Source organism: Lissotriton helveticus, chromosome 5_1, assembly GCF_964261635.1.
Source record: "Lissotriton helveticus chromosome 5_1, aLisHel1.1, whole genome shotgun sequence".
Classification (NCBI taxonomy): Eukaryota; Metazoa; Chordata; class Amphibia; order Caudata; family Salamandridae; genus Lissotriton; species Lissotriton helveticus.
In genome coordinates this window covers 1,275,743,519-1,275,770,455 of record NC_136065.1, presented here as the reverse complement: position 1 = coordinate 1,275,770,455, position 26,937 = coordinate 1,275,743,519, and the positions used below count along the sequence as shown (strand labels likewise).

Here is a 26,937-nt window from a genome sequence, read left to right as displayed (position 1 = left end):
CGAAGGCAATGTAGCCCCAACCTTTGCATACCTGCATGAAAAACACTCACTTTCCAATATGGATTTCTATGACTTATTAAACATTAAATCAAAACTATCTAAACTGACACTACTTCAATACCCAACTCTGATTCACTTCTTTTGCCTATTTCGCCAAGAAGGACATGTGGAATCTAAAATGTATGAAACTAAGTACAGCCCCCAACCCATTTCCACCTCACCCATTCAGAATATGTTGACTAAATATATCCAGAAAATAAATAGGTCTCCCTTTCCAGATGAGACCAGGCCCCAAATCTCCTCTAATCTACTTAAAAATAAACTCATACCTTGACTGTCCTAAACAAAATTCTTTGTTTCTCATTTATTGTATTGGACCTTGACCAATCTTTTCAAATCAAAATTATTAGACTCTGACTCTTGCTGATCGTGTAAGGAGACCCAGACCATATGTCCTTCACATATAAATGGCTAACCTCATACTGGGAATCCGTAGGTGAGCAACTCAATTTAATGGTTTTCCAGGAATATAATTCTAGACTTCGCCTTTATTTTGTTAGGCCCTCACGCAAGCAACTTCCCACCAGATAGTTCAAATATGGATCTGGCCCTATTGGATCTACTACTGTCTGTCACGATTAAAATTGTTTTTATTGGAATGGAAATTATCTAACAGTGTATCATTCCACACTAGGAGAACTTGGGTTACTTACCTCAGAAGTGCACACACAAATCTGCCCTACTTACCAGGAAAACCTGGAACTTCACAGTCAGTCTGTAAGTACCTTTGATAACTTCTTATCCAACAAGCAGTGAATGCTCTAACCACCCAACTTTTTAGTTCCTCACAAGCTATCATGAATATGCCCCTCTTCTCATGCTGATCACATGGACCTCTCTGCTTCCCTCCCTCTCTCTCCCTCCCTCCCTCCCAAGCTCCCTTTTCCCCCCCATCTACCTTTATCCACCTTCCTTTTCCAGCGGAACAGTGCTTACTACAGGTCTTTTGATTACCTGCTCATTATGTTGACTTGTTACATGTTTGTGGAATACATTATCGCTCAGTTTCATGTTTTCCTCGATTAAGATGTTGTTTACTTGTTTGTGATACAAGTCAAAGGTCTGTATGTATCTTCTTGGGAGCGGAACTACTCACCAGTGTTGTGAACGTGCTGTGCTAGTAAGCATGTTAATGTGACTTGATGTCAGATGTTTTGTCTTATTTCTCTGAAAAACATTAAAATCTGTGTAACTTAATTTTAAAAAAATGATCATTTGTTTTTACATAGAATTGCATACCATTGAGCTGTGTCGCCAAATAGTATCTTTTTGAGGCCCCACAGATGTTGGTCCACAGATATATTTAGTAACTATTGCCTTCTTAAAATAATAAAAATGTATTATACTGTAGATTTGCCAAGACTTGACCTTACTCTAAAATCAAAAAAGGGTTCTTTGCCCTCTCAATCTTTGTCTGTACTTTCATCGAGAAAACACGTACTTTATTAATATTTTAGGATAGATTTACTCAGCACCGCATTAATTATATTGATGTTTACTGATATTCTTAAAACGATGGAGTTCGCTGTAGTAGTATTGAAAGAAGACCTCATAATTCTGGCAGTGCCTGGGAGACCAGCAAGTCATCATCAGTGCTCAGTCCGCCACTGTCAGGAAGGTAACAGAACATTTCCTTTAAGTTTGCATCTGTGTTCTGTGACATAATAAGGATCAAGAGAGAAGTGACTGGGGAGGAGCCTAGCTCGCGACCGAGATGGCCGCGTTTTAGCTCGGCTCCGTTCAACCACCTGTTTTTCTTCGATTATCCTGTATTTCTCCTGCCCCGGGAAGCCCTCCTTGCGGTGTTTCGGTACCGCGGGCACTTTGCGGACACTTACCCGTTGCTCCGGTGATCCTGGGTGCTGTCGATCCTGTGCGGTGGTCCCGCTCGGAGCCTTCGGGGCGGACTGGCCTGGACCTCCTGGCAGCGACGGGACGTGACGGAGCGCGATGGTCGGCCCTTGCTGGCGCTGTGGATCTGGTTGCGGAGGCTGATGTGCGAATAGGCCGGCTGTGCCCGTTGGCGGACCCGACTGGCCTGGGCCTAGGGGTGCGGACGCTGCCTCCTGCGGGGGAGCCTTCTCATTTATCCGGCTTGGTCCCCCCCCTTTGTTCCCCGGCCCGGCCATTTTGAATTTTCCGCCCGGGCTCGGAGAACGGGGCCGGCGGCACGAGGGGGCCGCCGAACATCCTTCTTCTGGTGGGTCTCCTTCCTGCCTTGGGGCGCCCCGCCGCAGTTCGGCTGACCTCCCTTTGCTTTGGTGTTGCTCCGGCCGGGGCCCCCGACGACCGAGGGCTTGCTGGGCTCCTAAGATGGCGGCCGGCCCTGAGAGTCTCTGCCGGGCCTGGGCGAGCACTGGGGGCCCGCCACACGGCCCGGATGTCGGATCTTGTGAAGGGTTTCCTGCACTTCAAGTTGTCCTGGATGCACTATACTCCTGGCGGACTTCCGTGGCTGCGCCTGTTTCCCCTGTGGAGGCGGACCCACTTTTTGATTTAGGCGGGCCCCCATCGTTGGATTTTGCTTCCTTGTTGCAGGGTACGGCTGGTGTCCCCCTGGTCTCTGTGCCTCCGGCGGAGACCGCATCCTTGAATTGGAGACTCTCCGACGCCCTTCGTCGTCCTGCTTTGTTGCCTCGGCCGCTGGTCTGCGGTCCGTTTGCATCCTGTCCAGGCCTCGATGATCCTTTCCGTTTCTCATCGCGTCGGCTCCCCGGCCGGGGCGCCTGTGCCGACCCAGCTGGACTTGCCTCGTTGGACTTGTCCATAGAACTGTGCCTGCGGTGCGAAGATTGTACCGTAACTTTTTTATATTCTCCGTATTTTCTTTCACGTTTCTCCTCAGGACTGCCGCTGGATTTCCTCCTGAACCCTGTGTCCCTCGTCGTTTGGACTTTGTTTGTTTGGATGATTACAACCTTGGACAAAAGCGGACAGGGCTGAAATGACTTATTATATGCGGTAGTCTTGTTTTTGATCTATGACCGACATGTGCTGTTGTGATGTTGCGTAACTTCGTGGGACTCCTGAAACTTATCCTGATGTCTTTTAACTTCCCGTGGGCTCTGCCACTCCCCTTTTCACAGGTGGTGGGATGGTTGCAGATTATCCTGTTTTTTGCCCTCTCCCGTGTGTAATGTTCCTTCCTTTCCCTGGCCCTACTTTTTGCCTTTGTTTCTACCTTGTTTCTTTCTCCTATATTTCGGGTTCTATTTTAGGGCGACAGGCACGCTGCTGGGGGGTTGGCCGTAGCCTTCTGCAGGGGTGTAGGGTGGGCTTGAGGGGTGGGTGGGGGGGTCTTTTGCTGTTTTTGGGGGATCTTTTTCCTCCTTTTTTCTCCCTTTTTGGTTCTATGGCCCTTGTGTATCCCTTCTTTCGGGGCTCTGTCTCGTCGTCTGTCCCCCTGGTGTCTTTCTGGGGTATTTTTCCGGTATCGCGATGATTCTGATTTGCTGGGTGTGTTTTCTGTATTTTCAATGTCTATTTTGTACCGGGTTATGGTTTTCCTGTTTCGTCGCCCGGGGGCGGGTGTTTGGACAAGAGTCCCTTCCTTTCCTTCTTCCCCCTTCCTTTCCCCCCCCCCCCCCTTATGCGGGGTTCCTTTCTTTTATTGGGGGTCCGTTTCGTATTGTTCTTGTATTTGGGTCTTTTTCTGTGCTGTTTGGTGGGACGGGTGGTGGCGGCGGTGGGCGGGCATTGGACGGTGTGTGCGATGGCCTTTCCTCATGTCTGTTGTTTTGACCGGTGCTTATTGGTATGCCTATTTCGTGTTTGTTTCTCCTGTGCTTTTACGATCATTGTATTGCTGCCCGCCGCGGCCCCGCCCCTTTGGATTGTCTCTTGGCCCGCCACACTCCTGTACTCCCTAACCCGTCCTTTAAAAATAAGAAAACTACCTTTCTAATTCTTATCTCCTGTGATCGCTCTAAGAGGCTTGTTATTTCTCCTGTTTCTTTGCCTTTGTATACTGTGATACTTTGTGCATTGCTCCTGACGTTCGGCTCTGTGGTGGCCAGCCCGGTGGGTTGTAGGCCCGTATTTGTGAGCTCTTTCTGTACAATAAAGGTTTTCGAAAAAAAAAAAAAAGAGAGAAGTGACTAAGAACAGGACGAATGGGAAATCAGGCAAACACTCGACACAGCATACACCAACACATGAATCCTGCAGCACACAACACACAATCACTCTTACAACATTAAATGAGGGGCAAACTTTCACACAGGGTGGATATCCAGATGATGCGGCTTGTAGGAGACCATAGCACTTTTGTGATTATATTGTTATAAGAAAAGCAATGACGTTTATGTAAAGAGAATTATTTCACTCACCAAATCATAGAAAACTGTTTAATTCAGAAAGTAAGAACTTACTTTTCAGGTAGTATCACAGCAACGTCAAAATCAGTTGGGGTGAGACGTCTGACATCTGCATAGACTCGCTCCTTGTAACCCGGTAGGAGGGAATTTCCACCGGTTAGTACGATATTCTTGAAGAAATGAGGCTGCATTTCTTAAAATAGAAAACAAAGTTAATTATACAAGCACAGAGTCTATAAACAAACAGTGTATATTGAGTACATTAGAAGAATCTCCACTGGATACAGTTACAAGACAGAGGGCCTGATACAGAGCTTGGTGGACAGGTTACTGGTCACAAACGTGATGGATATCCCGTCCACCGTATTACAAGAGAATTATATCCAAAGGCACTTTTAATACAGAGGACAGGATATATGGCACATTTGTGACTGTGTAACCCATCCACCAAACTCTAAATCAGGTCCAAAATGTCCTCAATGTTGAAACATGAAAACAATCTTGCTCCTAGTTAAGTAGAAATAAATCTCCACATACAGGTCACACAGTTTAAGGAGTAAGGGAAAATCTACTCCTGTCCATTTCTCAAGTCAAGCTCAAAAGCAGAGGAGGGAGAACCTTTTCAGTCCAAGGTCCCCTCTTTTGGAGCACTTTGTTAGTGAAACAGTCTAAGGTATGGGCCATCATTAATTGTTTTAAGAATGTACCAAGGAAGGTGGGGACTAGGAGCTAGATGTGGTCCAGTACCCATGCTTCCTGTGCTAATCTCAATTCCAACAAGGAGTAACTGTTCCAAGTGTGGGTACAATGCTCATCTACATCAAAGAGAAAAAGAAAAGAAGTGGGAACAAGAGAAACCTAGGTCTAAAAGCCACAGACTAGAGGCAAGCGCAAGTCGTGTCTCTTGATGCCCTCACACATCCCGAGGGATGTCATGCTTCATTATCGGGTGTTGCTCCTCGTCGAGCTGACGCTGCAATGCGCTACGGGTCCCCGGAAGGGTTGCTTTAGCAGAAATCTTTTATTGGCACTGCCATATGATGAGTGAGGATGTGAGATTGAGGGTACTGAAAGGAGGGTGAGTGAGTGATTGAGTGAATGATAAAACTAGCTAAGGGATACCACGGAGAATTAAGTTTAATACATAGGCTCCCTTTCCAGGTTAAAAAAAACAGAGGTCGTCTGTTACTGAAAGGGTATAAGGTTTTCTTAACATGGCAAGGGAACCTATGTATTAAACTTAATTCTCCCTGGTATCCCTTAGTAGGGCCGACGAGGGGCAACGCCGGATGATGAAGCATGACACCACTCGGGATGTGTGAGGGCATCAAGAGACAAGACTTGCGCTTGCCTCTAGTCTGTGGGGTTTAGACCTAGGTTTCTCTTGTTCCCACTTCTTTTCTCTTTGGTGAGGATGACTATTGCGCCCACACTTGGAACAGTTACCCTTTGTTGGAATTGAGTTTTGTTTTAAGAATGCTCTTGAATCACACTTGATTCAGGTGACCGGATGATCCACCTCAAGTGAGGCCACATAATGTGGGGCTATAAATGTTACAATTCATATATTTTAATACTTAAAACAGAATATACTAATAAAAATGGACGCATCAGTCACAATCTTTCTAGTCTGAAATTTCTACTCGTTTAGTGAGTGATAACTCAAGTAGCACTGTGGAAAAATTAGATCAGGAATAATAAATTGAATGTGTGGCAGCAACCAAAATTAAGGGTCCATAAAGATGGTAAAATAAAAGAAAATGATCAATGTTCCTACCCATCCAAACATTTCATAACATGTCTATCACACCAAGAACGATTCACTACCAGGTCTACCTGAGACGTACTGTTTGCCTGTTCCACTCATCCACATCCTTCCTCCTAACCTGCTGAACTTATGACCTCTCCATGCTCTACCTCAATCACCCTGAACGGGAAACATCCTCAAGAACGACTCCGGAACAACCAGTTCCAGTCACGGAAGCCAAACAATGACTTAGCCTGAACCAAGCATGTGCGTAGTCCAGGCTAAGACGGTCTAGTGTCCATCTCATAAATTCAGAATCCATTTTCTGCATCGCTACCTTGTCTCTGTGCCTGCCTTAAAAACTCAGAATACCTGGTGCACCCCAGAACCACAGAGCAATAGCCCTAAGAGACTACGGGAGAAAGAGAGGTGAGGAATGCATATGGAAGAGAGGGACGCTTGGAGCGGGCAGAGGTGCCAGTGCCATCACGTGCTATCAGCAGGAGAGTTTGCTTGGGGTAAGTAGTCCCAGATAGGGCAACAAACATCCTGACTGCTGACCAAATTGCACAATTTAATTTAGGATTCAAATGTAATCTAGCCCAACTGGCTATGTATAACACATAAACCAAATAAATTGGTGCTCACTGTAGTAACAAAGATTCTTTTAGAGGACAAGGTGCTCACACAGACATCTGTGAGGCATTCCAGGAGCTGAAACTTAGATCTGGTAAATATTTTCTATTCTTTTTTATTTAGAGAGCATGACCTAAGGACACAGTTTAGAAGTTCCATACAAGTAACAGAGATATATCTCAGAGGTGGTGGTAAATTAAGAAGGAACGTAAATGAGCAGCAATATTATATGCCGACGACGCGGTGCTACAGACAAGGACTGGCAATGGCCTTAAAAACTTATTATTAGTTATGTCAGCTTCATGAAAGACCTGGAGCCAAATTTTAAGGAAACATTTACAATGATTTGTGGCCCAAGAAATACTAAAACCCATACCCTAAATATTGATGGCAAATCCCTAGATAGGGTTAGTTTATTTCCCTGTTTAGGCCTGGAGTTTGAAGAAGGATGTACCTGGCTTACCTGTATTAAAAATAGAATATCCCGATACACTCAAGCTGGAGGCACTACTTCCTCGCTTGCTATGTCTAGTATTAAAAAGCCCATTGCTCCTATACTAAAGATATACAATCGGAAATGCCTGCCGATTTTAACGTATGGAGGTTGTAGGGATGCAGGTGCGATGCAGATAGAGGAGAATAAATTCTTACGCCGGATACTAAGCGTTCCTCCCTCATCCTGAATTTCTCCCTACACTTGGCGCTAGGCATGGATTATGTCCAAGATACCATCAATGCGCCCCCCCCCGGCTCTCTGGTGCTCAATTTGGTCGAACAAAGAAGCTGAATTTAATCGGGCTGTCATTAGAGACTGTACAACCTGTGCCCGTGGCTTGGTCATTCCATTGTTACAATATATTAAAAATTGCTCCTCGGCACTTGGCTGTGCCTCTTTGTTTGAGCACCCCGCGTTGATCCACAAAAAGGACAAAAAGTGGATTCGGGATAGTTTTTGCAAGCACAAACAAATTACTAGGGAACTAATGGAAGTTGTCAAACCCTCAGTCAGGGATTATTTTATTATCTAAGCGACTCCAACAATTGCCCCGTATTTACTATACGTGATCAACGTTTATGAATGAACACTGTTGGCAAGATTTCGGCTGGAATTCTTTTGCTGGTCGATATGTTTTCCCATAGGACAGTACCCCTCTGACACTGTTGCCATTCGTCCACGTGAGGAGCAATCTAATCAAAACATTTTACATTTTGTCTTCTTCCATCCATTTTACCTGCCGTTTACCAGGAAGTTTTTATTACAATTACTGTGCAGACACAAATTTTCCAAGTGCAAAGGGGCCCTCTTGTATTTACTGCAACTTAACGATTGTAATGTCTGCCATGCAGTTTCTTGTATTCTGAAGTGCACTTTAGCTAAAAGAAGAAGTTTGCTGTTTTGATAAAAAAGCTTTTTTATTCTCTTTTGAAAATAATCATTGACCTTGCATTCATTTAAGTGTATGTTACTGTTTTCAATTTTTATTCATTAGGCACCTCGTTGATGCCCCTGGAATCAGAACTCTTGCACTGTCACTTTATTCAAAGTAAAACAACACAATGAGTTTTTCATGTAAAAATGTAGTTGTCTGTAATCTACATGATAAGATGCACTTGGAACTCCATTTCTTGGACTGTTACCCTAATATCTGTACTTGTACAAGGAACGGTTTCATTTTTAAATATGTGGTCGTTATTTTTTAACTTGTGTTTACTATGTCTTTTTTTTGTATTGTGTGTATCTTTATCTTGTCTTTATTCGATCGTTCACAGACAGATCTGTCTGTGGACGATCGAATAAAGACAATTTGATTGATTGAGTGGCAGATTGACCTAGCGAAGAGCCTTTCTAGTAGTGTTTTTTTGGTTTTGTTCCGCTTTAACAAAAAATATCAGCAAAAAGACAATATCGCAGTAAGTGCCAATGGCACTTACAGATTATTGTGCAGAATGGTGAACTACAACAGTTAATATCTAGTTCTATTGATTCATTTGGAAGGACTAAGAATGTAATCAAGCAATAGTAGGAACATCAGGCCACTCCAAAACAAAAACAAATGGTTCCTAGAATTATTCATGTCTCCTTATATACATCTCCATTCCAGTGTATGCCCAACATCTACAAAGTGTTTCTTGACCGGGTCTTTAAGGGCTGTCCTGAACAGAAGGTAGGTTGTCTCTGGGAGGCAATTCCATAGGTTAGGGGTAAGACGCAAGAAAGCTTGATTTGCAGTTTTTATTTCATTGTGTCAGTTTCATGCAGGAAACATGTATTTTAATGTAAATAAGCAACTTTATCGAAGTTTAATACTTTTAATATTAAATACAGGATTTTAATAGCAACTCATACGTGTAACCAAAATCAGAGTAATTAGTTGGGGCAGGAATGCCCAGCTGAGGGTATCTGATATACTAGTTTTTGGCCCACGTCTCATGCTAAGCTAGCATGTGTTCGGAGGCTTACACCTGCCCCTTAACATGAGTGCAGTGCTATACACAGAGGAGATCATGCAATGCACTTTCATTTGGCACAGCGGACTACCATCCCAGTCATGGGTTTAGCATGTACAGAAGCGGAGGCAGCATACTGAGATTTCATGATCCTGTACTTGTGACCAGACCTTTTTATCTGTGTCATGGAAGTGGAGGTCTAACAGCCCACTCTTGTAGAGTTCCGCTGCTACAAGCTAACCTGGATAGTATTGCTAACATCCCTGCATTTGGGTGCCCGTATTTATCCCTTTGGTCTGTCTGATGCATACACACACACACGTCTGAATGAACCAAAGTGAAAAAGGCTTGTGGGTTCTGTTTGGAAAGGCCATGGCCATTTCATGTGCACAGGATGGAGGAACAGTTTCTTTTCCAAGACTGTGCAAGTGTATTACTGACATTTCGGAGACTGAAGCGAGGGGATCTAGTCATTGAGGTGGGAAGAGAGGAGACAGGCCTTCCTTTAAAAGTTTGATTAAGTCCTCTTACAGCAAGGGACTACTGATTAGTCTTCCTGAGAACTGCTATCTGGTAGATGGTGGCAATGAACTGTGGGACTGCATTCTCTGTTGAAGGTTCTTTCGATGAGGCAAACCTTTAGTTTCTCTTCCTGATCAGTCAATGTTCAGGTTTATAAGTCATGTGCCGATTGCTCACACCTCTCTGCAGCGATGTTGTGGGTGCCCCAGCCTGGAGACGACCCTGCTGTGAGAAGCGTCACTCAGTACCAACGCTGAGTCTGTAAGCCATCTTGAAAAGGACACATGAATAAAAGAACCAGCCCAAACTGGTTCTGTAAGTGCGGACAGAGAATACGCATCCCCTGTCAGACTTAATCTGTATAAATGTGGGAGCTGCCTACCCATTTCTTGACCTAGCTCCTCATTGCCAAGGAGAGGGAACTCTTCCAATTGCCTTTCAGTCTTCCTTGATGGAAGAGGCGAGAGGATGAGGACCAGGGCTGATGCCCGATACAGCACCTAGGGCCAGGCCAAGGGCTCACAATGGAAAGAAATACTAAAGACTGAGTACACTATTCTACCTTAAATGTTATGTTATGTTAATAAAATTTATAAAAAGCGCACAAATACCTAATGGTGTCTTGGCGCTGAGGACCACAATAACCTGATGTACGCCTAGCCCCGAAACAGCCAGGTTTTCAAATTTCTCCTGAAGCCAGTTAGGGAACTAGCGTTCCTAAGCTCAAATGGAAGAGAATTCCAGAGTTTAGATGTTCCGTAGTAAAAGCCACGGCCACCCCAATGTGAGGTCCGAATTCTAGGCACTGAGAGAAGTTTAGTGCCCGTCGACTGAAGAAGTCTAGTTGGTTGGTACCACGCAAAAAGATTCTGTAGAAAAGCCGGACCAGACTGATTCAATGCCTTATAGGCACGATACAACGCCTTAAATTTAATGCGCTGAGGTACCGGCAACCAATGAATATTACGGACTTCATTGGAAACAGTTTTATGCCTGGGAAGATTGAGCAGTAGACGTGCTGCTGAGTTTTGCACCATCTGGAGCTTCTTTAGACACTGCTTCTGGGCATTCAAATACAGCCCATTGCAGAAATCCAATTTGGATTGAATGAGAGCTGCGACTACTGTTTTCCTAGTATCTGCCGGAATATAAGGTAGTATCTTCCTTATTTTCTTTATAAGAAAATATGAGGCAGATACAATAGCATTAGTCTGTTGACAGAGCGTTAGTCTATTGTCAATCAGTACCCCAAAATTTTTTACTATTGCCACTGGTTTGGGAGGGGCACCCTTCTCTGCCGGCCACTACAGATTGCTCCAAGAAGGCTGCATGTTGCCAAAAAGCAAAATTTCAGTTTTTATCTGAATTAGGTTTGAGACAATGAGTGGTCATCCATTTGTTGATTGCACTCATGCAGTTTTGAAACTGCTGAAAAGGAGAGATTTGATGTTTATAAGCAGCTACCACAATCTGGGTGTCATCGGCATAAGATGTCAAACTAAATCCAAATTCCCAGATCAATGGGGCCAGTTCAGAGATGTAAATGTTGAACAAAGAGGGGCTCAACGAACTCCCCTGAGGAACTCCACATGGTAGAATATAGGGGGCCGAATTGAAACCATCGAGTGACACCATTGATCTCCGATCCGTTAGGAAAGAGGACAGCAGAGCCAACGCCATTCCGTCCACTCCCAACTTTTTCAGCCGATGTTGTAAGAGAGCATGGTTCACCGTATCAAAAGCGGCTGATAGATCGAGGAGCACAAGAGCAGCTGTGCCTCCTCCATCCATCACAGCTCTGATCTCTTCGGTCGCTTTAATATGCACCGTTTCCGTGCTATGTTCCTTACGGAAACCAAACTGGGAATGATCTAGCAAACTGTTCTCCCTGATAAATTGTGACAATTCAATGTTCATAATTTTGTCTACTATCTTGGCTGGTATGGGTAATCGGGCAATGGGTCGATAGTTCAGTAGAATAGTGGCATCCAACGTCGGCTTTTTCAATAAAGAAAGGATAGACGTCTCCTTCCAACTGGTGGGAAAGACGCCCGAATCAAACCTCAGATTAAAAATCTCCGCAAGCTCAGGACTCACCAGATCACCTAATTCTTTTAGAAGAGCTGGCGGACACGGGTCCAAAGGGGATCCTGATCTGGATTCACTTATGTACTTTTCCACTACTTCCAAGGACCCAGGGGAAAAATTCAACAAAGTGTTTCAGGCTCTGGATCATGCCCTTGGGGCGAAACACATGGTGCTGATCCATCCTTAAAAGCTTTAAAAACGTCCCGCACTTTTGATTTGAAGGTTGCCGCAATCTCGTCACAAAATTTTTGATTACCCTTTTTTCCAGTATTATTGGGCAGTGTGAGTTTGTTAATGACCGAAAACACTTCCTTAGAGGAATTGTTAGCTGACTCAATCTGTTGAGTAAAATAATTTCTCTTTCCTACTAGAAGTAGTTTTTTGTAGTTCATTAAGGCTTTCTTGTATGCTTGTTTATCAGTCAGTCAAAGCTTTATTTCGATATAAAAATATCATAAAAGCATTTTACAAATTAGGGAATAAAAACATAGATTTTAAAAATTAAGCGAAAGCACCAAGTTTAAAAAGTCATAAGAGCTCCTCAGTTGGGAAATGCATGTTACTCTACAAGGATGATACTATACTTGTTCTAAATATTTAATAATTGAGAAACTTCATGTCCCAACCTGAAAAAATCTATTTAACATAAATAAATAACATCTTATTAAAAGGATAAACCCACAAATCAAGATTTAAGAATTGCATTAAACTATCACAGCTTTGAAGGAAGTTAAAAACACCATTTACAGAGATCATCAACCAGGACATAGAGCCTTTGTTCTTATTACCCATGCCCAACTAAGAAATTTGGCCACATCGCAAGCCAAGTTGTGTTAGTATCTGCTTGCATTATTCTAAGTGCTTCGCGGTGATTCCTGGTTCCTAGTTGCCAACAGATGGTTTTAGCCATCTTGTTCTTGGTTTGGTATATGCAGGGCATGCGAACATTAGGTGCGGGACGCTTTCGACCGCTATATCACATTATGGGCAGGTGGAGTTAGTTTGGTGGGGAGGCTTCCATTTACTAGTATATTCACGGACAGGCAGCGTACCCAATCTAAACTGCATGTAGAGGGCCCTATCCCTGGGTTACTGAATAAAGTCTAGATAGGGCCCTAAGCGGGGAACCTGTTTGTGCAAGCGAAACTCGTTGGTCAGTCTACCTCGGCTGGGATTGCGGTTTTCCTGGCTGTCAATCCAAGCCCAGTAGGCACCCTTGATGTCTGACTTGCTCAGTAGAGTCCCTGACTCTCAAGCTTCTCTGAATCCCAATAGCAGAAGGAGCTTTTTTATATTGTATAGCCAACTAATCTTCAGAGATCCCTCAAGATTCATTACTTCTCTTAGGCCGTCGGCGTATTTAGATAGCTCAGGTGTGCGCCAAAGGCGAGCCCAAAAGAGAAGAGGGCGTAGGGTGGCAAGATCCCTCAATGAGCGACGTCCCAGGTCGCTCAATAATGGTTTGGTGGGCGTTCCCTGTGGGCGTAAAACCAATTCTCTAAAACATTTATTTTCTGCCTTTACAATTTCATCTACTTTCTCAAAGCCCCAAAGTTCAGCACCGTAAAGTGCTGCACCTACGGCCCTAGCAGCATAAATCACAAGGGCGGGGGAAATTGGCCTAGTTATTGAAGAGCGATGTTCTTTTCCAATCACTCCCACAACCCGCTTATGATTCAGAGCCATTTTATCAATATGCGGTTTCCAGCTCAATTTGTCTGAGATTCTAATTCCCAGATAGTCGAACGTTTTAACGCACTCTAAAGATACCCCATTGAGTGTAAGGGTGGACTTTGCCATACTACTAGGATTAAAATAGATAGAGGAGTTTAGTCTTGGAGGTATTGATTACCAAGCCCCTCAAATTGCAGAAAAGAGGGAACCTATTTAACAATTTTTGCAGTCCAGCAGGAGTTTTAGATATTAATAGAGTGTTGTCCGCAAAGAGTAAGGCTGGGACCTTATCGCCCGCCAGGACTGGGGCATCAGCATTTATTTCTAATAAGAAAGATACCACCCCGTTCACAAAAAGGGAGAAGAGGGTGGGGGCCATAACACAGCCCTGACGAACGCCCCTGTTGAAAGGGATTTTATCTTTTTTTTGTTCCTGTGTTCCCCACCTAACTCGGGCATAATTGTCCTCATGCATACGGACCAGGAGGTCTAAGATAGACGGGGAAATCCCCATCTCCTGTAGGACCGACCATAGGCGATCTCGTGGGACCAGGTCAAAGGCAGTCCTGAGGTTGATAAAAGCGAGATAAAGACTGCCTTTGCCAATAGTCACCACCTTCCAATGCAAAATGGCCAGCCTAAAGGCCTGATCAATCGTGCTTGTACAAGCCATGAACCCTGCCTGGTAATGTGACAGGATATTGTTCTCCCCGGCCCATGAGAGGATTCTCTCCAATAAGACCCTGCCAACCACCTTCTGACCAGCATCTATAAGGCTGATGGGACGATAGTTGGCAGGTTCCCCCCTGGGGCCCCTCTTATAGATAGGAATTACTTCCGCCCCTTCCATGAAACAGGGACGGGGCCCCTTCTAGAAGAGCGCTAGTCAAAAGGGCAAAGTATGTGGCCCATTTTTTGGGATACGCACGATATAGGTCGCCTGGTAGACCATCTTGGCCAGGGGCCTTTGCCGGGACAATCTTATTTATAGCGGCCTCTACCTCACGTTCCGCTATGGGGTCACAAGGTTCGAAAGAAAAAAAAGTCGGGGGTAGCACGAGAGCCCTCGTGGCTCGGGGTCCTCTTCTCCCGCATACAATTTTGCAAAATGATCATGCCACTCCCAATCAGTGATATGGTTCGGGATCTGGTCGGGATCCCGTCCATTGGATCTCCTTACCAGACTCCAGAACAAGTCGCCATTTTTAGACAGACTAGCAGCCTTAAAGTCTGTCCAATAGGTTTCTCCCAAACCCTCTTGGCCTCAACCATGGCCCGTCTATAATCCTTTCTGTCCAGTCAAACCTCAATGATATTATGACTTCTGATGTCAAGTATTAAAGATGTCACTAATGTTCCTTGCTGTGTATATTGTGATTTGCTTTGATTCCCGAAGATCTACTTCTAGATGTGACGTCTGCGCCTCGGGCCCCACATGAATGACCTAACTTTTACACATATTCTACTACTGATGCCACGCACGGGGGTTTGGTTGTTGTTATATGTTAAAATTGTGTTTTATTGAAAAGCATATCCATCCAGAGGGCTGGGGGTAGGATTACATGGAGGACATAGGAGAGAGTGTATATATAAAAAGAGAAAAAAACAGCGGATATAACGATGTGTGCATATTGTTCGCAATACGGCTACGATTACGTGTGACATGCTATGACTCTACGCCGCCCAGCCTCCGGGATGTGGTCCTACATTGTGTTACCCCGTACGTTGCATGTAGCTATTATTTGTCCTCGACACATCGGGGAGGTTATGAAAACCTGTGCCTTCTATTTTTCCGCAATAAAAACAAAAGTATTAAAGATGTCTTTTTCTGTCTACACTCCCTATTGTACCATAGTTCTAGTGATTTGCGAACCATGGGTCGCTTATTAGAAGTGAAAGGTTTTAAGAAGAGGGAGCTATCTGATCAACAGTGTCAATGAAGATGTTGCCGACCATAGGAGACCCATCCTTGTCCATGCATGCTCTAGACAGTTTAGTGTTCTGAGCACTCAAGATTTCACTGGGAGCTTGCATTTTTTGTTCGTTAACAACAATTTTTGGCCACTTAACAAACCTCTTACAATTAGATGGTAACACCTCTTTTGTGGACATTCTAAGGCCGGTATTGGTACAACATGTCTTACTAGGCCATACATCCATCATAGAGAGGCATAACGGGTTGTGGTTGCTGTCGGTGGAAGGAACAATGATCATGTCCATCACATGTTTCCAGAGTCTCCTATCGACTAGAATATAGTTGATTCTAGTAGGAAATGAAACCCTGTTAAAAGTGTGGGCTCCTAAGACATCCGAGAGCGTTCGCCATTTGACAGCCCTTAGTCCAAACTCTAATGCTAGGGCATTTAATTGGATAGCCAACGGGGTCCATCTCTTGACTGGCTGTATGGTCAGAGATGTATACCCCATCTGGCATCCTCATCCTCCATTCCTGTAAGGTCGTCAGAGGCAAGTGGTTCGAATGTACAAGTCAGATCACCGGCCACAATGACATGGGAGTTAGTAGAACAAGTGAGGAGTTTGTTACATAAGGCAGAAATAATTGGGGATTTGGCTCCTCCTCTTGTGCCTCTGGCATAAATATTAAATAATTCAATAGTGTTACCACCCGTGGGCCCCCTCAAAGATAATCTCATCAGATCGAGGATGGAACAAGAATAATGGATGACCCTGCAATTAAGGGCAATGTTGATCCAAACCATGAGCCCCCCAGATGGACGGCCACGCCCTACAGAAATTGCAGGTATAAAGAAGCACGAATAGCCAGGTTTATGTAATGGCACTAGACTCCATGGCTCTTGAAAGATACATAGGTCATAATCATCTATAAAGCTATTCCAGTCTGGTAGTGATAATTTGTCTCGTAGGCCGGCTATGTTCCACGAGATTATTTTGAGGTTTGCTGGGGTGGCCATTTGAGCAACTAAAATACCAGGGGCCATGGCAGGGAGGGGAAATTCCCGGCCCTTGCAGGATCACCTGTAAAATTGTTGTTAAGTACCATAGATTCATCTTGATGTTGGGCTGGCAGGTGGGAGGATGTTATGCTTTCGTTATGGGCTTCAACATGGGTACTAATGGAATTATTTCTATGAGACAGTCAATCATTGGAATCTAAAGCGGAATGCCCCACCATGATTGGTTTATTGGCGGGGTCAATTCTTCTAGCAGTTTCCATAGTAGGGAACCGCCTAAACTGGATAGCAGAGAAACCTGGAGGAAAGGTTCTGAAATCAAGTGCTAACAGGCCCTCAGCCAGCCTATGATTGGTAAGAGTTAACTCAATAATATCTGTACAATTATCCCCTGACCCTCTTCTTTGGGCCCTTAATATATCCTCCCTTATCAAGGACCGACACCCCCTTACATGGCGAATCCAATGTGTGGCCTTGTTGATCAAAGAATCCTCATCTTCTCGCATGTGTGATTTGGGCACATTTACCATGTAAACTCTTGGTTTTCTACTCATATGTGGGAGTTGGGCATTGTGTAATGGGGGTGATAACGCAAGGCCAGGGTTGGTGCGTGCTAGGTGAGGGACAGGCCTATTAATGATAGAATGGCAGGGATTCTCTGGTAAAAGCTGGTTTATTGGCTTATTTAAATTACGATCCACTGGTCTTCTTGACTGTCTATGATCTTTACCTAGGTCAGAGGGCAATGCTGGGATAAACGACTGGGCACTTTTGGCGTTTAAGGCCATCTGTTTTGGCTCCCGCAACGCTTCTCTATAAACGGTGTTGCCAGCAGCTTGAGATGAAGGGTTGCTAATTGGGTTCTTGACAACACTCAGAAGTTCTTGCATTAGCAACCTCATCTCACCTAATTCCAATCTAAGAGACGCTATAGATTGAACAACATCATGTAGGGTTCCTATATTGGTAGATTCCTCCATAGTCTCAGCCAGCGTGGTGACTTTGGGATCTGCCTCTTTCCCTGATTCTTCCTAGATATCTATAGCATCAGCCAGTACAGAGTAGCGGTTTGTGCAGGAAATCACTATGGCTCTAGCGGTAAAAGGTTAGGAACTGTTCTAGGGCAACTAAGCTCAGGCCTTGTGATAACCTGTTTATTTAAAGGTTTGTGGAACATCTGCGGTACAGTCAATGGTCGAGTAGGGCTTGCAATTTGGGGACGACTACTAACAGTATTACTGATAGGAGCAGAAGGGAGAATGGGAGATTCTGACAAAATACCCTCACAGTCATCGACCAGAGTCTCAATTCTGTCTGGGGTTATGGAAATACAGGGGTTCTTAGAAGCTTTTTTGGCCTTTACCTTTTGACAGCCCCCCCAGTCAGGCCAGATGCCCCTCCCACAAGATCCATCGATTTCCTTTTGCCCATATATACAGATAAGTGGAGGGAGCCCCCTGATAGCAAACACCTTCCCCTTAGCAAATATTTAAAAAAAAGAGAGAGAGAAAAAAAAAAGAAGGGCTAGCTATTACAATAGTTCTGACAGTGCCAAACAAAAGTACCTTTGCCACAGAGTGGTTAAGTCAATACCTGAATTTGGAGTGCATGCGTCAGAGGGGTGGCCCAGCCCAGCCATTTCCGGGCTAAGACGGGCAAGGACGGGCCCGCCCTTGGCCCGGGCGCTGCCCGCGCGCTGCGGGAGGCACGATGCGCTAATGAGGGCTGGCGGCGCCGGGCAGTGACACTGTCAGCATGCGCCAGAGGTGGTTCTGGGGGCTGTAGTCCCTTGTTAGGTGCCCGAGGATACTGCTGGCCGTTGACCTCACTGTGATGTAGTTTAATGCTCCCCCTGCCACTAAGAGCAAAATGGGTGGACTAGATGCTGAACCGTTCCCCTCACGGTCGTCTGAGTGCTCCTCCTGGTCAATTGCGCGTCCTTGTTTATCTGACTCATAGTAATTTGTTCGCCAACGACGTTCAAGACGGCGACAATTTCGCTTTTCCTTGCAAAGTGAATCAGAAAACCAAGGGGCCGACGGAATGGACCTATTGCCAGACAGCTTTTTTATAGGAACAGCGGCACTCACTGCCTCAGAAATCCAATTAGTGTATTTAGTAACAGCTAAATCCACATGGTCCTGAAACAGAGGGCATGAGGCTTCCAAATGAGTATGAAGGACTGTTTTATCTACTTTGCTCCATGCTTTACACGAGGAGGCAAGTGGCTTCATAATACTCGCCTGTCCGACCGTGCTACAAGGAAGACTAAACTTAAAAGAATGGTCAGACCATGACAAAGGGTGGATGTCTTTCACTATAAGCCCATGGGCTGATGAGAAGACACCATCCAACGTATGACCGGCCTCGTGCGTCAGTACTACCACTAATTGGGCAAGTCCTACCGCTCCTAGGGTGTCTAAAAGCGTAGCTGTCTCTCTATTATCCGTGTCTTCCAAATGGAAGTTAAAATATCCAAGAATGGTCAAATCCTTATTTAAAAAAGTAGATTCAAGCAGGGTCTCAAGATTTGCTAAAAAAGTATTTCTCATACCTGGTGGGCGATACAGTAATATTTAAACAAAGGGGGGGACGAAGAGGGACAGTGTTTAGAGGGGTCCAGTGTACCTGTCCAGAGAATATATAACAAGTGAGGTTGTACAAAGTTCCCCTAGATAAAAGCCTGTAAAGGAGTCTCTCTCTCAGTGGGGATAGTGGAGGGAAAGGAGGTCTGGGAAGCCAACAGGTCCCTTGTCGGAACTAAGAAACCTCATACAACTACAGGACTGGATGACATGTCTCATTCAGCCCTTTGTGATGTTGTTTGCATCATCGGCTTCCTGCTCCTGCGTCAAGCCGGCGCTGCAATGCTTGACGGGTAACAACGTGTGTTACTCTCTGACGGAGTTCTTTTGTTCCTTGCCGTGATTTTCTGGTGTGTGAGGTACAAAAACAGGTGGGGTAGTGAGCAAAATGTGTGTTTTAAAATAAGTTGGGTAGTCCACTAAGAAACCTTTATTGGTGTGGCTAGCCACTTTGTTAAAAAGTGCAAAGAGGGGTATGGAGGCCCAGGGTAACCATTAGTATGGCCTCATTTGAACCCTCCGACATGGTCAACATGTTTCATGCCCACACAGGGCAATTCTTCAGGACCAAAAAAGTGCTCATATACTTAATAAGTGCCCTTAGGAGAGCTCAGGAGTATGGTTTATACAACCTGGTTGGTCAATGACCGGAGTTTAGCCAAAAGTACTGTCACACCGTCAGACCAATGCCAAATCTGTCTCGATCTGCGCGGCTGATTCAGGTGGGGCGTGCGCTAGAGGAAGTAACCTTAGCCACGGAGAGTCTGCGCCATTCGCAACCTACCCCCACTCGCACAGGCGTGTAGTGAAACGCGAACCAGCCGGCTTCTTAGTGGACTACCCAACTTTTTTTAAAACCCACATTTTGCTCACTACCCCACCTGTTTTTGTACCTCACACACCAGAAAATCACGGCAAGGAACAAAAGAACTCCGTCAGAGAGTAACACACGTTGTTACCCGTCAAGTATTGCAGCGCCGGCTTGACGCAGGAGCAGGAAGCCGATGATGCAAACAACATCACAAAGGGCTGAATGAGACATGTCATCCAGTCCTGTAGTTGTATGAGGTTTCTTAGTTCCGACAAGGGACCTGTTGGCTTCCCAGACCTCCTTTCCCTCCACTATCCCCACTGAGAGAGAGACTCCTTTACAGGCTTTTATCTAGGGGAACTTTGTACAACCTCACTTGTTACGATACAGTAATATGCCTTTGAATGTCAGTTTAGAACTAAGTTCAAAAATAAATTGCAGAGCCTCATAAAAAGGAGTGGAGACAGGGTGGTAGGTAACTGAGAAATGTTCCCCGAAAATAATAGCCACTCCGCCCCCTCTTTCTAAAAGCCTGTCTACTCTAATCGCTCTAAAACCCACAGGAGTGGCAGTAACAAAATCAGGGTCTGAAACGCCATCTGCCCAAGTTTCTGTTATAAAAAGAATATCCAAACCCAGGTTTTCTATTGTATAGGCTACTTCATATTTATGCTTTCCCAAAGATCTAGCATTAACAAGACTACCAAAAGCATACATTTCTCATGAGAGTTATTAAAGTCACGAGTCAGGAGATTCTGGGGAGATTCAAGGGCAGTAATTCTTTTCTGTTGTGGGAGTGAAAACCTGCATGCACCACAGACAATGCTATCCCCAGGCCCTACCACACAACAATTTAACTTCATTTTCTTGAAGGAGTGTAGCTCTTGCGCAGAGTACCTGGCGATTTGGGAAGCCACCCGACCAGCGTTTTGTGCACTAGGCGCGGGCCAGACGCGAACAGGCGCAGACGGGCTTGCCTTAGGCACGCCAGCGGCGCGTCCGGTGCACGCCCGCAGCATCGTGGGTTTAAATAAAGTATTTCCGGAGGACGACTAGACCTCGTCCTCCCGAAGTGTGTAGAGATAGAAGGGGTCGGCCCTCCGCTCAAACGGCACGTCAGCCGTGGCGGAACGAGCTCAGCCCAGGGTGCAACAAACAGTTAAGGAGAACAGCAGCGAAATATAAAAAAAAAGTACACTGTGAAACAAATTACATTAAAAGCTACAACTCGAATGGAGCAGTCTTCCCTAGAAATACGATTAGTGTTTAATTTGTAAAAAAGTAAGTACCCGTGCCCGTGATTTTCCTCAGGAGTCCACTGCTGCTGGCACCACCCACCATATCTGCTGCTGCAGTAGAATCCCTGTGCCAGCCTTACTTACTAATGATCACATTCAAACAAGTGTGACACTGAAAAGACTATACACGTATGAGAGCCACGTGCTGGTGCTAAACCACGATCTGGCGGAGACAACATTAATAAGGTAAAGGAAATTCCACGAGGTTGCTGACTTCTTACACAAGTATGCAATGCAATATCAACGGGGACGCCAATTCTGCTTCATTTTCCTTTGGGACAATAGAAAACACTGTGTTAAAATGCTGAAAGAAACTATAGACTCCTAGGCCTGTCCCCAGGAATAGGGGGGGAGTTCCCATGGAAGACCGTTCCTAAGTTAGGTGTGGGAGCACCTCCATTGGAAAACAATAGAGAAAGCCAAACAAGATGTCACACAAGAGGTGGAGAAACGGCACAAAGTACAGCCTGCCTGGAGCAATGCCAGAGAAGAGAGAGGTAAAGCCTATCACCTTAGGTGGTGGGTATAGCATAATGACTGGTTGCACAATAGGGTACATAGAGAGGTACAATCAGTGCTGGATTCAGGTACTGGCTGAAGGAGTTGGACAACATGGATGCCTAGAGGGTGATGCACAAGGATGAACAGGATTGCAACTTTTATTCCCATGCTCACAAAACATATATCCGCTTAGGGTTCCCTTTCCCACATTACAGAATTGACCATGGACCCTATGACCCTGTCTGATCAGGTTCTGCTCTCCCTTACATTTTAGGTGATTTGCCTCCTCATGTGTCACAGCTTCTGGAGGTTGACTGATTGTCTTGTCCATCATCGCTCGATGAGAGGAAAAGGTGATCGGGGGTATATGGCTACGAAGGACAACCAAGACATCTGTTGCTACGCTGTGGTATACTCTTAAAGCAGTTCTCGAGGGGCGTCTTCATTTCTGGGGCATCGCATCTTTTAAAAAAAAGCTAAGAAAGACACTAGAACTACATTACAATCCCAGCTAAGTGACCTTGACCAAGAACACAAACAAAAACATCTTAGCATATAAATCCCAAGTTGAGACTCTTAACTTGGAAAGAGTAGACTACTCCATTCTGTGCACTAAACAGAAATACTATACAATGGGTAACGAAGCTGGAAAACTACCTCCACATCAACTATGGGTGTGGGTTGCCCAAGAGAGAGAAAAATAATAACGAATCTATTTGGGGGATGGATGTCAGTCACAAATGATAGCCCTATTGCCAATACCTTCCGTCAATTCTACCGGGACTTATACATCATAGCAGAGGTGTTACCACCACCTCTGGTAGATGCCGATCTGGAATTTCACTTTGGTCCAGTACTAACATTGGAAGTCATCACTATGTTCAATATACTAAAGCTGGGCAAAGTGCTGGGTCCACAGGGTTAAACAAATCTATTTTAAGTGTTCTGCCACTAATTCACTCCAATACTGACTTGGCTTTTTAAACATTTTGGGGCAACTGGGGAGGAAGCATGTAAGGAACCACTTTTGGTCCTTTGTTTTTTCAAGATAATAGCATCAGACGAATCAGAATCACAGCTAGCCAACAACGTGGACCCAATACCAAGATAGTATAGGATACTGCGGCTACCTTGTGAAAACAATTTTAATGCTCACACTGTCTTGAATGTGATACGTTTTAAAGATTTTAACAATCTCACCTGATACTGTGGCAGAGGTTTGCTTTGTGAGTCGTCAGAGTGCCGAGCGTACTTCCTGAGGCACGCCCATCGGGCAGCCACTCACTAAGGCGGGAGGAGGAGTTAGGCTACGAACCGGTCATTTAATACCAGTCGCAGTGTGGGAGCGGGCAGTATAGCATACTGCAGCTGCCTTGTGAAAACTATTTTAATGCTCACACTGTCTTGAATTATGTATGTTTTAACGATTTTAACAATCTCACCTATTTTAACAATCTCACCAGATACTGTGGCAGAGGTTTGCTCTGTGAATCGGTCGAGTGCCGAGCATACTTCCTGCGGAACGCCCATCGGGGCGGCCAATCACCAAGGTGGGAGGAGGACTTAGGCTACGGCCAGCAATTTAATGGCTGTCGCAGCATGGGAGACCAGCGGACGAGCGCAGCGGGTGCACCGAAGTCAAGCCCGTCTGCTCCCCTCCGGGTCCAGGTATTATGCACAATTTTTAAAATACACCTTGAGGGAGCTTACGCAGCTTCAATCTATAAACTTTCCTTTGAATACCTCCATGGACAATCAGGAAACACATGAACTAACAATTACATACCTAAACACAAGCTCCCTGGTAAAACATAAACTGGATATATTTCAACTTCTAGATTCAACAAAACCGGATATTCTTTTATTAACTGAAACTTGACCACTCCAGAATTGGCCCCAGATATTTTAGTTGCCCTCCCTAACAACTATTATATTCTTCAGGCCATGCTTATCACACTGGACATTATCTCAGTAGATGACCTAGTTATTACACTGGCCTCGGCGTTGGTATCGTTAATTTGTGTACTGCTCTATGGACTCCCTCAGAGTGTGCTGCTTTTCCCCCAAAGAATAGGTGAATAGATGGCCCACTTAATCATTAACCATGCAAAAATTGTACCTATTGCCGATTTTTATTATTGGGCCAACGTCATAGCGGGCGGTCCACATTCCGCGGAAAGGACCGACCTACTCAGCGGGTTGAACTGTATTCAACATGTAACATCCCCTACAAATATTAAAAGGACATATTTTAGATAAAATTTGGACATCCAACCTTGTAGTATCCAATTTGATAATGCCCCCTATACTTGATCTGATCATTCTTTAATAAAGTTTGTGATTTGCAATACAACCATATTCAAAAATTCAGCTAAAGGAAGGCTGAGGGCAAGGAAATAGAATAATATCAACATCAATGCCTTCTGCAGGTTATTGGCAAATACAGTTCCCATTAATCAGCCATCTGTTAATCTTAGTGCAGAAAATATCAAAGTTGAGTAACGAACATGCCCCCTTCAGGACAATTAAAGCAGCAAGGCACCATGAGGAACAGAGGTGGTTCTCTGAAGACCTAAAAACTCAAACGTTAGCCCTACGCCAAATGGAAAGGAGGTGGAGACAGAACTACTCCCCTGATAAGAAAGACATCCATCTAGCTCAACTCAAGGAATGCAAGAAATCCATTCAAGTCACTAAGGCTAGTTACTTCTCTACGAAGATAATGAACTCTACCAACAAATCAAAAAATATACTCTCAATTGTCAATGAGTTATCCAACCCTGATAGAGTCACAATAAAACCAGTGCCATACTTCTTTCATTGACTAAATTGCTAAGATTAAAACCAGCATTCCCGCAAGTCTTGCCTATGAGGCCATGCATACGACCTCGAGGAACCCTAGTTCCCTATATCAACAGAGAAGCTTTCCTGGAACTCCTGTGCCGGGTTAAATTCTGGTTCCCCGCCGATAGTTGTCCACCTCATATCTTAAGGGAAGTGTTTACTGTAAACCCAGACCCTACCCTCCTTCTCATGAATGAATCATTAATGCATGGCCACGTTTCCAGAGTTAAAAAAAAAAAAAGCTACCATAGTTCCCATTCAGAAAAAGACCTGGGGCTGACCTCAAAAAGAAATTAAAAGCACGGATGTATCCTGACCATGTTATAAATCAGGCCTATACACGAGCAAGAAACAACTGCCGGGAAAGCCTGTTGGAAGAGAAAACAGCAAAAGAGGAAGAAAAACGTCCGATCTGCGTGACCACTTATAACACCAGCTCAAACTTAGTGACCAAGATCATAAACAAGAATTGGAAAATCCTGAACAGCGGGGGGTTGGACATATCAAAACCCATGTTCGCACATAAGACAGCAAAGAGCTTGAGGGATGTCCTGGTCCACACAAGACCAAAATCTGACATCAACATACAAAAAAACCCCAACTTTGTCCAAGGTCACTACCCATGTGGCGGATGCAAGGTATGTGGACTGACCAAGAAAAGTAAGAAAATAACTTTCAGGAATGGCACGGTGTGGGAGCAAAGGGCATTCAGCAACTGCAACAGTGCGAATGTTGTATACCTGATTACCTGCCCATGCCAACTAGAATATGTAGGCATGACAAGCAGGGCAATCAAGGTTAGGATTGGCGAACATAAGAGCACAATCAAATGCAAAAAAACAAGTACAAAACTTACCAACCATTTCCTCGAAATGAACCACAAACCCGAGGAAATTAAATGGACAGTAATAGAACTAGTAAGTAACGAAAGATTCCTGCTGGAAAAAGAACAGCGATGGGTTTTCCGCGTCCAGTCACATAAACATGGGCTGAATGATGACATACCCTGGAGCCAACTGTAGGCTAGCCCCAGCATATCTCCCTTCAGCAGTCATTCCCACCGTGAGAGCGTATCAGCAATAAGTCTCTACATATATCTTATAAGTACTCTGCGCAAATGTCGTGCACACAGATCCACTGCGGTAAGAAATATCAACCCCCAAGAAATCCCTCCTTTTTCATATCGCTACTACTAACCATCACGAGGCTGTAGTTATAAAATAAGAAACCTTTTAAATCATTCTAATTGACTTGCCCAATTTGAATTTATATTTAATCAGGTCTCGAAAAATTTTATAATATCATTGCTTTACTAGGATCCTATTTAATAGACAAGAAAAAAGACTTCCGCATCTTTTGCGCCTTCGCTGTGCCAAAAATGGGCCGCCATCTTAACGGGTTGACGCTCTAGCACAAAGCAGAGGGGGCGGTACCCAGCGCGGAATGAACGCGGAAGCATAACGGCTTTCAAAAACATCAAGCCACTTGAGCCCGGCAATCCTCGGAGGTGCACGGGGGTAGGAACAATGCTTTCCTTTTGCTAGCAGAGACGTAAGTAATAGACTCCGACCTTGAGTCTTTAATAAACAGGTCGCGGGGGTAGACAAACGCACTAATATCTCGCTGCGCTTTTTTAGAAACAAACACCTGAAATGAACCTTTGTCTTTCTCAGTAAAACTGCGCAGATTACCCCTCGCCTGCAAAACCTCATGGGGCATGATAACTGCTGAGATAAGTATGTCACCATTCCGAACTCTGAAACATTTTACAAGGAGGTCCCCCTCCCCTCTTTTGTTAGTGTGTTGTTAGTGCATTGAGTCACGATTGGTAGTGTGTGTGTGTGAAATTATGACAAAGGTCCCGACAAAACGGTACCATTGGTGTCTCCCACATAGGGCAGTGATACTAAGAGACACATGAATACATGCTGATTTTCATGTATGAAAGTAGAACCGCTTTTAAACATTTGAAATTGTGGTCCCCTACAAGAAAAAACCTGTTTGTTTGTTTTCTCTCCCACTTAGAAAACAATGTCCGTGCATAAATTTATGTTGGTTTTTCTCTTCCTTTTTCTTACAGAGACCATAATAGGTCGATCTTTTCTGCCTCCCGTGGGCCAACTCATGCCCTGAGGCCTAAACATCCAACTTATTTTTGTTGGTTGTTTATAGGACAGTAGGCATTACCTGTTAGAAACTGAGTAAATAACAGTAGGGACTGTTCTTTTGGTCCTGATGAGTAAGCAGTAGGGGACTGCTTACGAAACATGTCGACAAGGTAGTAGCTAATGCTCTACCACACAACCCCTTCTTAATGTTCCCAGCTGGAGAAGTTAATAAATGTTTTTTTCTACTAGCCAGGGAATTTTTAAATCTTTTCCATTTTTTCACTTTTTGCACACTCACTAGTGTTAGGTCCCTACACTTTCACTGACTCCTATACACCTACACATAGCCTCTGTCACATCTTAGTG

At 44.6% G+C, this 26,937-nt stretch overlaps 1 protein-coding gene across 1 annotated transcript in view; it reads right to left on the bottom strand.

Moving 5' to 3' along the window:
• Nucleotides 1–26,937, bottom strand: part of ACTR6 (actin related protein 6) — a 294,492-nt gene that overhangs the window by 34,989 nt on the left and 232,566 nt on the right. Inside the window, exon 10 of the mRNA XM_078641225.1 lies at nt 4,431–4,569. Coding sequence (XP_078497351.1) covers nt 4,431–4,569 — 139 coding nt within the window. The remainder of the gene's footprint in view (nt 1–4,430; nt 4,570–26,937) is intronic.